Source organism: Poecilia formosa, unplaced genomic scaffold (genome assembly GCF_000485575.1).
Source record: "Poecilia formosa unplaced genomic scaffold, Poecilia_formosa-5.1.2 Scaffold125, whole genome shotgun sequence".
In the NCBI taxonomy this organism is placed as follows: domain Eukaryota; kingdom Metazoa; phylum Chordata; class Actinopteri; order Cyprinodontiformes; family Poeciliidae; genus Poecilia; species Poecilia formosa.
Window position 1 is genome coordinate 212,390 of NW_006800064.1, and position 14,624 is coordinate 227,013.

Below are 14,624 nucleotides of genomic sequence, written 5' to 3' on the forward strand. Positions count from 1 at the left end.
TTTTGATCCATTCACACGTTTTTTTTAGTCAAGTCAAAGATGGTGTAAACTTGCTATTAGAGAGCATTTCCTATTCTTGCAAACCAGATCCATGTATAATAATATACAAATGACGTGGATCCAGCGATTGTTTCTATATTACAGAGTCTGGCACAAACAAATTTCCATCTTGAAATTATTGTTCCGGAGCAGGGCAATGTGCAGTCTTTTAGTTTTTTTCCCCATGTCATTTAGTTGAACTCATAAATCCACACAGAAGTAATAATACCAGTCCAAGAGAAGTAGCCACAACAACAACAACAACAACAAAAAAAAAAAACAATAGGCAACATGCTCACCTGAACAGAACAGACTGTAAGGCTCAAACTGTTAGCCTCCCTCACAGACAGAAGCAGGACGAGGAGGGCGGCTGTATGACGAGGCTTTCACACTAACAGTCATAAGGTCCATGGCTACCGGCAGAAACTCGGGCAAAGATGCTGCCGTAAGTCTAAACGCATCAGTGAATGTGGAGGTTCAACATCCATGCTTTCACCTATACACAAGTCTTTGGGTAGATAAAGCCAAGGCATACAGAAGGCTATGACATGTGGTCCGCACTGTGTGATAAAACGTCTGAAGTCATCGTTCACACTCATGGTTGACACATAAACAAAGACATACTTACAGTTTTAGGTATAGACGCAGAAATCGAAGCACACAGGTTCACAACAAAGTAGTGGTTTTATCCAGTTCTTCCACCTTTCTTCTTGTTTTGATACAACAAAATTTCATCAATCTGAGTGAGCCCAGAAAAGAGGCGTAATCTACACCTCCGCGTAAGACGACTGATCATACACCTTGCAGAAAATAAAATGAAAAAAAGCTGCGGTTTACATGCTACCGAAAGGAAGGGTACAAGCTTCAGTACTTTTCATTTATTAACAGAGTACCGTTAATAAATAAGTTGCAGAGCCACAGGATTGGCAGCCTTTTAAGCAGTTTATTGTCCAGCACCGTTTTAACATCAGAATGTTAAAATCAGTTACATTTCCAGTTAAGTCTGTAAGAACGTTGGTGGGATTCACGGCTTCAAGGACACTCCCAGAAATAATCTTCTCTCGTTTTAGCCGCTGTGGTCACTGCAGTTCTCTCTTCAGGCTTCTCTACAAGTAACTTGCTTTAGTTCTTTATCACTTGTCAACGAAACTAAATCTAAAATCTCAAGGAAGATGTTGTGATTTGTTGTTCAAATTCGTTTTTAAAAACCTTATACTGTAAGGTAGTTAGTAACCTAAGCATATTAAAATAAAACCGCATGTTGCTGACGCAAACGATCTGCTCGGATAACAAGTCTACATTGCAACTACATCTTATAATTGGAAAGGTTACAAAGATCTCTTGGATCTCGTCCTCTTCTTTTCCGTGCATTGACGACACAGGTGGAAGTTCAGACAGAGACTCCCAGGAATGGGCTGAGAGTTTTGCTTTCCATCTCTTGTTCTTTTTTTTTTGTTTATTTTTTCCCAGAGCTTACATGGTACAGGATTTATCTAGAGGGTCCTGAGCAGCCCCAGCAGGGGGCTGCGGGGCCTGATTGGACTTAGGCATGACCATAGGTTTGGGCCTCAGAGCAGGAGGTTTCAGCTGCACCCCCATGCGTGGCGCCACCATGGGCTTGAAGGTGCTCATGGCCTCGCTGGAGGAGCTGGTGCTGCGGCGGATTGGTGGCTCGGTGTTGGCCGTCGACCTCAGCATGACGCCGTGGATAGGGCTCAGGGACTCGTTTGAACTTGCCATAGTGGGGCCACCGCCGCCGCTGCCGGCGGTCTGCCGCTGCTCCAGGGTGTCCAGCACAACGTCAGGGGCGTGCTTAGCTGAGCTCTGCCGCTCCAGCTCGCGCAGCTCGTTAAGGGCAGTGTTCATCGTTTCCTCTATGTCCTGCAAAGCACAAAGAGTGGAAGAGAGGTGAGGACTTTGGAGAGAACCAGAAGAGAAACAGAGTCTATACATCAAAACCTAAAAGCTATCTGTAGGATCATTCTAACTTACAAAGGAGAAAGTTAAAGTGTTCATAGGCAAAATATGATCAAGACAACTGCATGCATATGAACAAAAATGTATTTTGAAGGCCGAATCTTACCAAATGTTAGAGCAAGAAAACCTAAACATCTTGAAAATATGGTAAATTAGATTATGACTTTCCACTAGAAGTCATAATATTTTAGTGGAATCCATGGGGAAGGTGCTAGTTCATTAGACCTCCAAGCTACTGCTAGCCAGTTCTCCTGACTTTCTCCTGCTTTAGGCTCATGTATTTTCTTTTAGCTTTTCATTTTTTTTCCCAATATTGTACATGGAAATGGATTTAACTATTGTAAGCTACAAGTGTTAACACAGCTGAAAAGGAAAACGTTCTAAAGAAATAAGGAGAACACAGTGAACGTTTTCTACTATGCATGCATAGAGCCAGAGGAAATATCATGCATGCTGACTTTCTACAAGGAAAGAGATGCAGAGATGATGAAAGAATCATCTGAGCATTTTCACAGTAGGCAGGCAGACAGCCTAGCACAATCACAAGAGCTCTTTGTGACCTCAGGAATGGTCTCTGAACTTTAATATATCTGCCGCTATATTCATACTTATGAATATAGTCAAATACACAAACTGAACAACTCAACTACTGAGTTGAAATGGATATTCTAAGCGATTGTGATGATTTTCATTATTGCGACACAAACTTCTACCGAAGGAGTCCCGATGCCAAGCTGTGCCCCCTGCTGTCTGCCTGTGAAGCTAATAGTTTGCGTGTTCATAGCACACAGACACAGAAGCAGCCAGAGGAAGCAGAAGACAGGGACTGACTATGTTTTTACAGGGCGGGGCAGGGCTTTGATGGTGGAGGGAGCTGCGGTCTGGTCGCCGCTCGTCCCGCGCTGACCTGTGCGATGGTCTCCGGGTCCAGGGGCTTGCCGCTGTGGTGGTGATGGCTGTCAGTAAAGCCCGTGTACTGGCCTGAAGAGGTGGAACGACGGATCGGCGGGCTCTCCATCTTCTTCAGGGACTCGTGGCGGCTGATGTTGGTCAGGCTGCCGTGGCCGGTGCGCCGCCGCCGCTCTGGGCTGTCCATCGGCATGTGGTTGTGGCTTCTCAGCATGTCCCGTGGGCTGAAGTGGCCCAGAACCGGGGAGCCCATCTCCGGGGTCCCTCCGTGGCCCTGCTGGGACGAATGCAGCATGCAGTGGACGTTGCTGGGGCGGGCCGGGGGCCGGCGAGTTGGTGGGTCCGACCTTTTTCTATGCCTACGTGGGTAGAAGCGTGAGACGGAAAGGAAACAAATCGACATGTTTAATTGTGGCGTTTTGTTTGACATTAAATGTGACATTGTCAAAATAAAAACTTTAAATTCATCCCATCTGTCACTTCATCCAGTGACCTCGCCTTGAAACATTTAAATGTTTTGCTTAAGGTTTAGGGAATCTCTCTGACCCATTAATCTCACTTTGTAGTACTCCCCTCTGTTCTCTATTAAAGTTGTTTTACCAAGGGGGCAGAGCGGGTCTGGATGTTAGCCAGAGGAGCGACGTCTGGGGTTCATCAGAGCACTAAAACACGCTCCGTGGAAGAAGCTGCAGCTGCTGAAGCAGTACGTCTGTCCTCTGTCTGAACCTGGACCAGCTTACTCTAAACAACACTTATTCCAACAGGCTTGTATTTGTAATACAGAGAGCTGGGCATGTTCCTTTTCACTCCCGCTCCAATGCATGAGGTGGCAACAATTTTACATCTTCTCCCTGGAGACGTTTGAAATGCCTCATAAAAGGCAGAAATTGCAACACATTCAACCGAGTGTTGAAGTTAGCTCGCCATTTTTTAACAACCTGCAACAGAGAAATATTCAGTAGTAGCCGTTATGTTTAATTTGATGCAACTGCAGGAGACATTAAAAACTGAAACTACGTTCCTATTTTAAAACTGTTAATATTATCATACAGACTTTAGCAGTTAGTACTGTATTCCCTGAAAAGGCCACGAATGAAAATATTAGATCAATGATATCTGGAAACTGGCGTATGTAGGATCAATAATTTTAATTTGTCCCCCGTGGTGAACAGGAGGTGAATTACTCAGCCGCTAATCACTTCTCCAAGACAAATAGCTTCAATTTGAGGGTTTACATCTGCCTAACGAGCGCTGTCTGAGCCATAATCATTAGGATTTAGAAGCAGCTTCATCACTCTTGTTAGAGATTTTTTGGTATTATCATTTTGTTATTACTTTAGTTCATATTCAGTCTAATGTTAATCAATAGTTAATCAACATTCAGTCTTTATTATTAAAGTGTTCTCTTCCTTCTGTGTGCATAAACTGACCTGGAGGCCCCATCTGCTTGTTTACCTTCATGTGAAAGTTAACTGTGTGTTTCCCAGACCTTAAATTATGTTTCCACAGGTGCCTCCTTATCAACCGGAATACTCCCTATTTTAGAAACTGCCTGTGTGCAGTAATATTTTGTCTCTGCCGTCTTCCTTACCTGTCCTCCCTCTTTTTGCTTGATAATAAAAGACAAGCTGTAACCAAGGGTCTTTAGAACGCTCAGTGAACGGCTTGGAGGAGCAGTTTGCTGAGTTTTCTCCTTTTGCAAAAGCTTGGCCATAAAATTCATATACGTTGTCTGTGGTTCTTTTATGAAGGTTCAAGAAAAATACCTATCAACTCTGCTACACAAGAAGCAATAATAAGGATGGAAGTAAAGGACACCAGGGTTTTGAGAAGGAAGATTTGAACTCTGGAAAGCAAAAAAAAAAGCAAATAGGTTTGCAAAATTGCATAATTTCTAGACATGATTTGAGAAATCTTATGTCAAATCAAGAAGAGATGTAGTTTGCACATATATCAGAATGTATTTCCACTTAATTTTGAGATTTTTATAATTTATTTGAAACACTTCTTTTTTTTTTTAGGGTTCAAATAAAACCTGTGTGGATCCCCTCCAAACCAAAAAGGCTGCATACCCCAGCTAACATTTGAAAAAAAAAAAAAAATGTCCCTCTGCAAACTGTGCAGAGAACCCACACTTTACCAAAAAGCTTCTGATCTAAAATATGGTAGTCATATTAATTTGCTTGGTGTCTTGGCACACATGCTGCTTTTAACATAGTCCACACATTTACAACAAGGTTGAGGGCAAGGCCATTTCAGAAACAAAACACCTGTACAAACCCTGCGCATACTGACATGATTTATAGCTGCTAGATTCTACTTAGGCTTGAAAGTTTCCCTCTGACTCTTACTAACATACTTCTTCCCATTATTACCAGATAGCTCCATCTGTTCTCGACTAATCATTTCGCCAGAAAGCTTTTGGCTTCTCTCAGTTGGTATCTGGAAATTTCAGTCAGGCTATGAAGTGTCAATTTTGGAGCACGAACTTCTTTCTTGGTCAGTGCTCGCTATTGCCCTAAACTGGCTTCCACAGTGAACAGTGATACTGACAAACCAGCAGTTTGCAGTCCATGCTAGATTTTAGCCTTTAGTGGATTCTGGGTTGTTGTTGAACAATATAACCGATTTACCATCATCTCGAGGGGAGCATTTCAGTGAAATGGACATAGTTGGGTGTTTCAACAGAACAAAAATCAGAAAAAGGGTTCTGGAGTGGATAAAGGAGCTTAACAAAGCTTCTGAAATGTCCCCGATGTCAAACCTTTTGGAAATGTATGGACTATGCTTAAAAGCAGGATTCATGCCAAAAAAGAACCAATTAAAATTACCCCTCCCATTTCAAATAAGAAGGTAAAATCCATCAAGAATTTCTCTGAACGTTTATTGCAACAAAGAGCATCTTTTTTTCCCCTGCAACTTGCAATTATACAAAAATCGGTGCTTTAATGAAATAACATTTGCAATAAATCAAAACCACCGCGTCCAATCATTATTGAAGACAATCAATGTTATAAAAAACTGTTTAAATAAACCATTAAAAGTGCCAAATTAATATGGCTTTCGTGGCCCATCTTTTTTCTGACTGCAGTAAGGATTCTTTTTAGAGTAAACAAGTGTAGGAACAAGTCAGAAACAGCAGGTGGAGCAGTGGACATTCATATAAATAGTCTTCTACTGGGACAAAGTGTACACTTATTTTACAAGCTGTCTTCAAACTGACAGCTCACATACTGCCCATTGTTGCTTTTGGTAGTAAAGAGATTAAGATCACAAAACAATCTACAAGTCTTTCATCAAATCGATAAACTGACAGATCGCTCTGGTCACATAATTTTGACCTCTTCTCCATCAATAGGACCTTTGAGAGGTCCATCAGAGAGGTGAGCTGTTGGGAAAGGAAATTCTCTAAATGAATTCAAAATTTAAGGACTTACTGGAAAGCGAGGAAGGGGGGTGACAAGAGGAATGGAAAGATATGGCTATCACCAAAGTGACAGGAAGGGTGTTGCAGACCAGACCATAGACAGGAACACTGAAGCTAAAAGGATGACTTATTCCGTTATATCCTTTAACTGCACACCAGCAGCTGCAGGGCTGCAAATATTGGCAGCATGAATCATCAACATTTCAACAGTGAGGAAGAGGGAGTGAGTACAGCTGAGAATAAAATAGCAGTTGTTCATGTATTCGGAAAAAGCAGGAACTAGTCAGACACTTCAAGGTCACTGAATCCAGCCGCAGATACGCACCAAACGGGGGGGAAGAGAAAGGAAGACTAAACGCTGGCAACCGACCAGGAAACACAGCCAAAAAGAGACTTGAGGTGTGATTGGATATGTGCACGTGTCATTTTCACTTTTGGGGGAGATTCCTCTGGGTGAATGAATGAAATGATTTGCAATTACTCCTGCAATCTAAGAGGAACCGTCTGGACAGGGTTGGTTAGGAAAAAAGCCATGGGTCAAGTTGAGTTCACTGTGATTAGGCTTAGGGAGGTCAGATGTGGATAAGCAATGACACAAGGAGGATCAGGTGCATTCTCGCCAACACTTTCTAATCCAATAAGATATAAACATTTGTTGACAGACTCTTGGTTGGTGTATCTTTTTTTATTTTTAATTACAAATTTTAGTCACACTTATGTGTGAAACTGTGGGCCCAGTAAGCAGCGTTATACTTTAAAGATATTTTTCTGCCATATTTTTACCAACTGTACGCTGACAATAAAGATCACAGCTGACTAATGAAGCATGGATTCTCACTGAAGGATTTTACAAAATACACAATGAATTTTGAAACTGAATAAAATAAAAATATATACTTAATCTGCTTTGCGTGTATTTAAGTTGATGAGATCACAAGAGGCACAAGAATCAAGTCGATTAGCTTGCATTAATAAACTAAAGCGAATGAGCGACTTTTGACACATTTCAGCTAAGACGCTAAAGCCTTTTAGCTGCATCTGATCTGCAAGCTGTTCAGGTTTACACGTCTGACTCCATGACCCAATGAAGATGCGGAAGCAAAAGCTGGAGCAAACTGAGGATGACAATGAAATGTAACTAATCTGTACAAGTCACTGTTCAAATTATTCCACACTGGTTGGTGTGCATATTGAACACTTGCTAAGAGGGTAAATGTCATATTTTACTTGTATCGCAGAACTGCTTCTTGGTTTCTGTCTCCTAAGTGATTGGATTATTTTTTCTTAATTCTTCCCTCTAGTGTAGGAATGAAGATGGTACCAGAGGTGAATAAAGTGTCTGGTATGACTAAATAAAAGACAAACTGTTAGGTGATTTGTAACGATCTCGATTAAGGCAACAAGCCAAAACGTGTTGGTCTGCTAATAACGCCCATTTGCAGACCAAATAAACTTGTTTCAAGTGTTGCTAGAGTCTTCACCTCACCTTGAATCTAACTGGTAGGACTGGGATTAAAATCTGTCAGTCTGGGAATCACCTTTGGTGGTAGTAGCAAATGTTTTCTGAAATCCATACAGCATTTTCACATAAGACTCAAACATATTTGCCGTTACCATACACAGAACATAAGTCACGGAAAACTGTAGGTGATATACTACCTCTGAAGAAAATTTGGTTGATTTTACAATTTGCACTGATGTGGTTTTTATTTGTGGCAAACGTTTAAAGTCTACCCCAACAGCGTACCTGGCGATGTAGGCCTCAGAGATCCTGGTATCGGTGGGTGAGCTGATGTCCTTTCCTGAACATTTATCTTCTCCTGCATGGCCACTGCTGGCCTCGCTGTCAGCCTTCTGACTCAGGCTGTCAGAGAAGTTGTCGTCACTGAGAAGCAGAGACATTATGACGTTGAGACATGGAAAAAGCAGAAAGAAGTGACAGACAGACCCAAAAAGGAGTAGCTCAGGGGAGGTGTGTGTGTGTGGGGGGGATAAAATCAGCAAATCAGTCGGTCTTTCGAATTTGCAGTTCCTCAATAACAGCGTTTGATATCGTTTTTCCTGCGAGTCAGCATCCCTCCGCTGCGTTCAAGGTCCTGAGAGTCAGATGAGTCATGGTGCTTAGCCTTTCAGTATTCTGGTGATGCTCTGCAATGCTGACATCTACTCACACACACATACGTACAAGCACAGCTGGATGGGATTCAGTGAGGTATGAGCCTGGATAATAGATACAGTTGGTGCCTGTCAGGTGGCAATAATCAGACCTACTGAGCTGCACTGCTGCCTCTTATGATGTGCATCAGACAGTCGCCCAAAGAACAAGTGAATAAATGCTTTAATGACCCTTACAGGTAGAAATGAAGACGTTATAAAAAGATGTGTTAAGCAGTCGCTAATTTGCAGAAGAAGTGACTATAAATGCTTTCACACACTTCTTAAGAGCTCAGGTTGTTACTACATTTTAGGTCAACTTGTACAGCTCCAAATTTCCCTTTGTATTCATCAAGTAAGAAGACACCCCATCCGCAGTGTCCCTGCTTGTGAATTATTGATAAGATTCATGTGGACGGGATTGTACCAGGGCAAGGAAGAGAAGAGGAAGCAGCAAGAAGAAATATTAAATGGCCATTTTGTCGACCAGCCACTAAGTGATTGCAGTGATTTTGTTCCAGTCCTAACGAGACATTGAATCCGGTCCATTAGGCGCCAACACTTGCAGAGGAAGAGTGTATGCTTGTTAGTGCTGGGAGTTTGACACAGTGACGGCAGGGCTGGTAAAGAGCCCTGGAGATGGAGAACACTCCACAGCTGAGCGGCTATGAGAGCAGCGGGCAAGACAAATGAGGCTGGAGGTCCTCTGCGCGTGACCCTTCAGTAACTGATGGCTCGGGATCGCTCAAGGAGCAAAGTCAACAGGGACAAGTGCGGTATTTAACCCACAGTAGTAGATTCATTCCCCTCTAGCATGAGATATACAGTTGCTCCAACAGCAGAAATAGAAATACACTAAACACTATGAATTGTTATATTTACAATAGATGTTTAAAATTCAAATGCGTGTACTAATGTGTTGAAACACCAAAAGTTTTTCAGGACCGCATGATATATCATAGATATATCACCATATTGTAATATTAATATTGCAAAGGGATATTTGGAATGCAATAACTGTTGGCTACTATGTTGCAAATTTAATGAACAGGGTTTTTTGTTTTTTTTAACCTACAATCACATGCAATAGCTAGTGAGTTTAAACAGTGGTGTTCAGTCAGCTTATTAATATAGATGATTTGTGATGTTGCATTACCCTGCTGCAGTAGAAGATGGGAACAGAACATAAGGAAAAGGGAATGGTCAGCAACAACAGGCCCAACTGTTACATCACCAATGACAAGCTGAATTGTTGAGACAAGGCAGGATGGGTCCACGCTTTCATGTTGTTTATGCCAAATTCTGACCCTACAGCCAAACAACTGATGTAGAGAATCAGTCAATGCTTTTCCAATTTGTAATTGTCTACTTTTGTTAGCCTATGCAAACTGTTGACTCAGTTTCCTGTTCTCAGCTTTCAGAATAGGTATCCAGGTGTGGTCTTTTGCTCCTGCAGCCCACCTGCTTCAATATTTGACCTGTTGTCCATTCAGAAAAGATATTTCACATACCTTAGTTGCAACAAGTGGTCATTTAAGGAATAGTTTCATAACTAGTAATACAACAGGCGTTCTGGTGAGTGTATGTGTGCACACATTTCATACAATCATCCTAAATAAGTTGATTTAAGTCACTTACATATCCTGAACTACGATGTACTGGTGTGGTACCAGGCCGTCAATCCCGTTGTGTCGTCCCTCCCACCAGTCTTCAGACGCTCGTTGGTAAAGCAGCAGAGAGGCGCCCTTCTTGAAGGATAACTCCCGAGAGGAGCGCCCAACGTAGTCGAACTTGGCAATGGCCTCAATCGGCTCGCCCTCTGTCAACAGGAAGAGGATTACACGGGTCAGGCATCTCAAACGTGGCATACATCTTGGAGAGATGGCCAAAATCCTCTGTGTGGACATTTGCAGAGATTGATACGTGTGTTTTGCTGCAGACAACAAAATTCAAAGTACATTTGGTTAAATGCTAATACACAGTTCTAGCACACTGTGTTCAAGTGTGCTGATCTGGTTGGTTATTTCAGCTGTAGTCAATAGTAACCCAACTCCACTGGACCACAACACCAAAAGACCCAGAGGCACTTTAGCAGGATATATATAGAAAGTTTTGTGTGGAGATCTATATGACTAAGGGGCATGTCAGACACAGGATGGGTCATTAAACCAGGTTCATAACTGCTCATTTACTGCAGAAGCACAGCTCTGGTTCAGCTGAATAAAATAAAAGATTTATTTCTGGACAGTACTAACCACTACATTTGTTACCATCTTAGACTTCACCTGCAAACTCTTAACGTTAAGCTCTAACGTTAGTGTCTTCAGTAGTGTTTTGTATTCAAAGGTTCCCTCCTCTGAGCCCCTATGCAAGCACTCCGGCAACACGCATCTAAAAATAGCAACTTTATTTCTCCCGCACTCCTACCTCTGCTCTCCTCGCAGCACTCTCTCACTTCATGTCAGACAGGGGGTCCCTGGAAAGAAAAAGCCTCAACCTAACACAGATTCCATCTATATATACACTGGGAGAAAGAGAACAGAGTAAATGGCTTAAACTTGACTCACTTGTAAGATGCCATTATGATATGTCTTTTTCTACACACTTGAGTGGAATTTCCAGATTAGCTTCTGGGTGAAAAATGTAAAATATGACAGTGGCTTTTCCCCTTTTCAATCTCACTTGTTAAAATTCAGCTTCTTTCCTTTTAACCTTTAACTTCCACACCGTCCTTGCACGAGCGGATTGCCAGTATTGACAAGACGGACGTGATGTGGCTCCAGTAAAAAGTGACAAGTCAGAATTTACTGTCTGAATTAATTGGGCTGCACCACAGCGGACAAAGCTGTTAATAAAGCTGACAGCAGGCGGCATGATCCACAAAGAGACTTCCCCTCTCCGCCACACTCCTCATGTGTCACTCCTTTCAGTGTTCACTTCCATCCTAATCTGATGCACAAATATTAATGCAAGATTTATTTATTTATTTATTTATTTTTTTGCGCTGCAGTGACGTGGCTGAAACTCAAAGTGGAAAACTCAATTGTCAGTGTGGTCAGGGGCCCTTTCACTGACGCTGAATTCTCTTCTCTTTAGATAAATATCCACACAGCTGAGACTGTTGACGGTCGGAGGATTGTCAGATATCTTCCACAAACCAGTGGAGCGCTGTCTCTGCGTCTTGCTCTGCTGCATTGTTCGTATGATAGAAACAGGGCAGCACAAGCTGTAAGTGAGATGCGTTTATGAACGGAACAAGGTTCAAATATATTCATAATACATAAAAAAAAAAAAATTTTGAACCCTTAGTAGTTCTGTGTAGTGGCATCCTGCTGTAAACAGAGAAGTGGGAAAGATGACGAGGTGGAAAACTTAACCTCACTTCATGAGAAAAAAAAAAAAGGATGATCTGCTCTGTTCAGAAACATAAATTTTCATTAACACATGTAATCCAATCTGAACTGTAAGCCTGTGGGGGCAGCAGACAACAAGGACATCCTAATGTATTTCTGCAAAGTGATGTATAATCAATGTGCCAGTTAGTTCATCCCTGACCTTGCAATGATTTTTACCGGCAAATAGAACATCGATGCAATGACGGCGACCCAGAGGTGTCATTCTGAAAAATTCCCTTGGTGAAAGTCATGTCACATGAAACATTTACACTTTGTCACATCGGGTTAATCGTTTGCCACACAGGCAGCAATTTAGTTTGTTTATTTTAAAGCTTGTGTTCATCATTTTTAGTGTAAAACCAACAATCTTAATGTTGTAGTTTTAAAGTTTGTTGGGTTAATTAGTAATCTGGTAAAAAACCAGAGATTTTGGTCTGTATTGAAATTATAGCAACCAGTTCTACGCTTTGCTTCATACAGAGGATCTGGACTCTTGTCTATTGAGCAATGATTGCTTCCTGGAGGCGTGGACTCTGATGAGGTTTTAAATTTTACCCAATCGCTAATCTTTACCCATGACGTACGAGGCTATAAAGCTTACCAGAAATTTCCTGTGTTGCAAACTGTGAAAAGAGAAATGCTGAGCCAAGTGAGGCGTCTGGTAATGTTAAATCACTATTTGGACCAAACGGCTTTGTACACCATCTCCGCTAAAACTACAGGCAGACTACAATTCTAAAACCGTGCAGAAAATTGACGTCATTGTTAATAACTTTACTGTTTGTTTGTTGACTGACCCGGTAAAAAAAATCTACCGGAGGGAATCCAAGTTAATGAGAGAAAGAGGCAATCTCAAGAAAATGGCCATAAAGTTATATGTAGAGACTTTAATTTAATTTTTTAATTTAGGAAAAAAAGGGACAAACCTTTAAGTTGCAACATTTATTTATGTTAATATTTGTAGTGACACTATATAAGTTATAGGGTATGGTCAGAATAGTTGTTCTAGACTTCATGGTGGAAATCAGCCAAGGTAAATGAGAGTTCAGGAAACTAAGGTTCAAGAAAAAAATTGGCAGCTGGCGTTGGTCCTTGTTGTGCCACCAGATTATGTGAAGCCCAAGTTTGGCTACGCTTTACAAAAATCCTCCCGGTAAACCTCCTCAATCCCTCATCTTTGTTTTTGTAGTTTGATAATGCATATCAGAAGGGAAAGTTAAATGTTTAAAACTTTGAGACCTGAAGCTTAAAGGCCTTAAAGGAAATAACAAAAAAGCTCAACAGAAAAAAAAAACATTTATTAATGTACTGGGTATAAGCTCTATGTGTATCAAATTAAGTGTTATATTTTATGCCATAACAAATATCAAGAGACGTTTGCTATTCTTTTTTTTAATTATCATTTTAAATAATATAAAAAGTTTAATATATACTGAACTGATACGGTTTGTTCAAATAATGTTTTTCCACGCAGATAAGAAACACAGCCTCAGATTTATTGCTAACATTAAACTTTGCTCTGCTGACTCTCAATGTACAACAACCTTTAGACAGTCAAGTTTGAGAAAAAGTGTCACAAAGTCTAGTCATTACCGCAGATATTGTTCTGAGAAAGAGAAATACAGCAGGATATTTTGGAGGATGTAACGTGGGACGGTATTATGTCACAAAGATGATCATCAAAAGCTCTCATACCTGTCCAGCTAGAGTGCAAAGAACTTATTTAAAGCTGGTTATAAATGTCCAATGTATATTTTATTTTATTTAAGGATTTATTCTTGAATATTTTTATTATACGTTATGTACAACAAAATAAAAACACCTAAACTTTAATTTCTCCCAACCGCTCTTTACAAGGCTTTTTATCTCAGCCACTTAAAATATACATTAGATGAGGTCATTGAATAAAAGTCCATCTGTTTAGCCAGATAGAGCACTAGAATGTAGAATTAACATTACATTTAATATCCTACCAAATACCAAGCAGTCCTTGCAATTTCTACACTGGAAACGTAGATATTGTGACCATGACTGATTCAATTGTAAACTTCTAATACAGTTAGGCCTGAAATTATTCATCCACTTGGCAGAGTGAGTATAACTATAAAAACAACCCACATGCTGTACAGTGAATAAATGGTCCGCCTCTAAAAATTGCACAGAAATGCAGCGGTGACAACTGTTTCACTTGCTCTTTGAAGTGCACTGACAATTTTTCATTGTTTCGAAAAATATTCTCATCACCTTATCTACAAATTTTAAAAGGAGAAAGAAAAGACGTTCAGTCAGCGTTGTGACTGATGGCTTTAATTCAACATGTTAAAAACAGAAAGCATACCTTCAGGAGGTCTGTTTCCCATTGATTGCAGATAAGGAGTCAAAGGAATTAATGAACTATAACTCAGGACCTTCTTAGCAAAAACAGGAGTAGGATCAATGCTGTACATTAATGTAAACACTGCAGGGACTTTCAGGTCTTTAGGGAACTTTGAACATAAATTGATGGTATCAAGATGTGTGTATGTTGTATAACTTTTTCTCTGCCTTTTCCTTTCTGCGATTTGCGATTTGTTCAGTTTTTTTCTCCTCAAAGTCCCGTTTTTTTTTCTACATTTCCTCGTTCTTGGCTTCTAGTTACATGTTAAACATCTGAAAAGCAAAGGCAGAAATGCAAAGTCCTCCATGAAGATAATATTCTTTTTTCTCTGGTGCAGAGAAAGAAG

The 14,624-nt window shown here is 40.8% G+C and overlaps 1 protein-coding gene across 3 annotated transcripts in view; it reads right to left on the reverse strand.

Annotated features, from left to right (window-relative positions):
• Window positions 1-166: 166 nt before the first annotated feature.
• Window positions 167-14,624, reverse strand: part of srgap1a (SLIT-ROBO Rho GTPase activating protein 1a) — an 81,678-nt gene continuing 67,220 nt past the window's right edge. For 2 of the 3 annotated variants that reach the window (XM_007561326.2, XM_007561328.2), the window contains exons 19-22: window positions 10,145-10,325; window positions 8,100-8,237; window positions 2,924-3,284; window positions 167-1,920 (exon numbers count right to left, since the gene is read on the reverse strand). In XM_007561326.2, the coding sequence (XP_007561388.1) occupies window positions 1,513-1,920; window positions 2,924-3,284; window positions 8,100-8,237; window positions 10,145-10,325 (1,088 nt within the window). In that variant the 3' untranslated portion in view covers window positions 167-1,512. Of the gene's footprint in view, window positions 1,921-2,847; window positions 3,285-8,099; window positions 8,238-10,144; window positions 10,326-14,624 lie in introns of all 3 variants that reach the window. The other variant, XM_016676043.1, reaches the window with a different exon arrangement.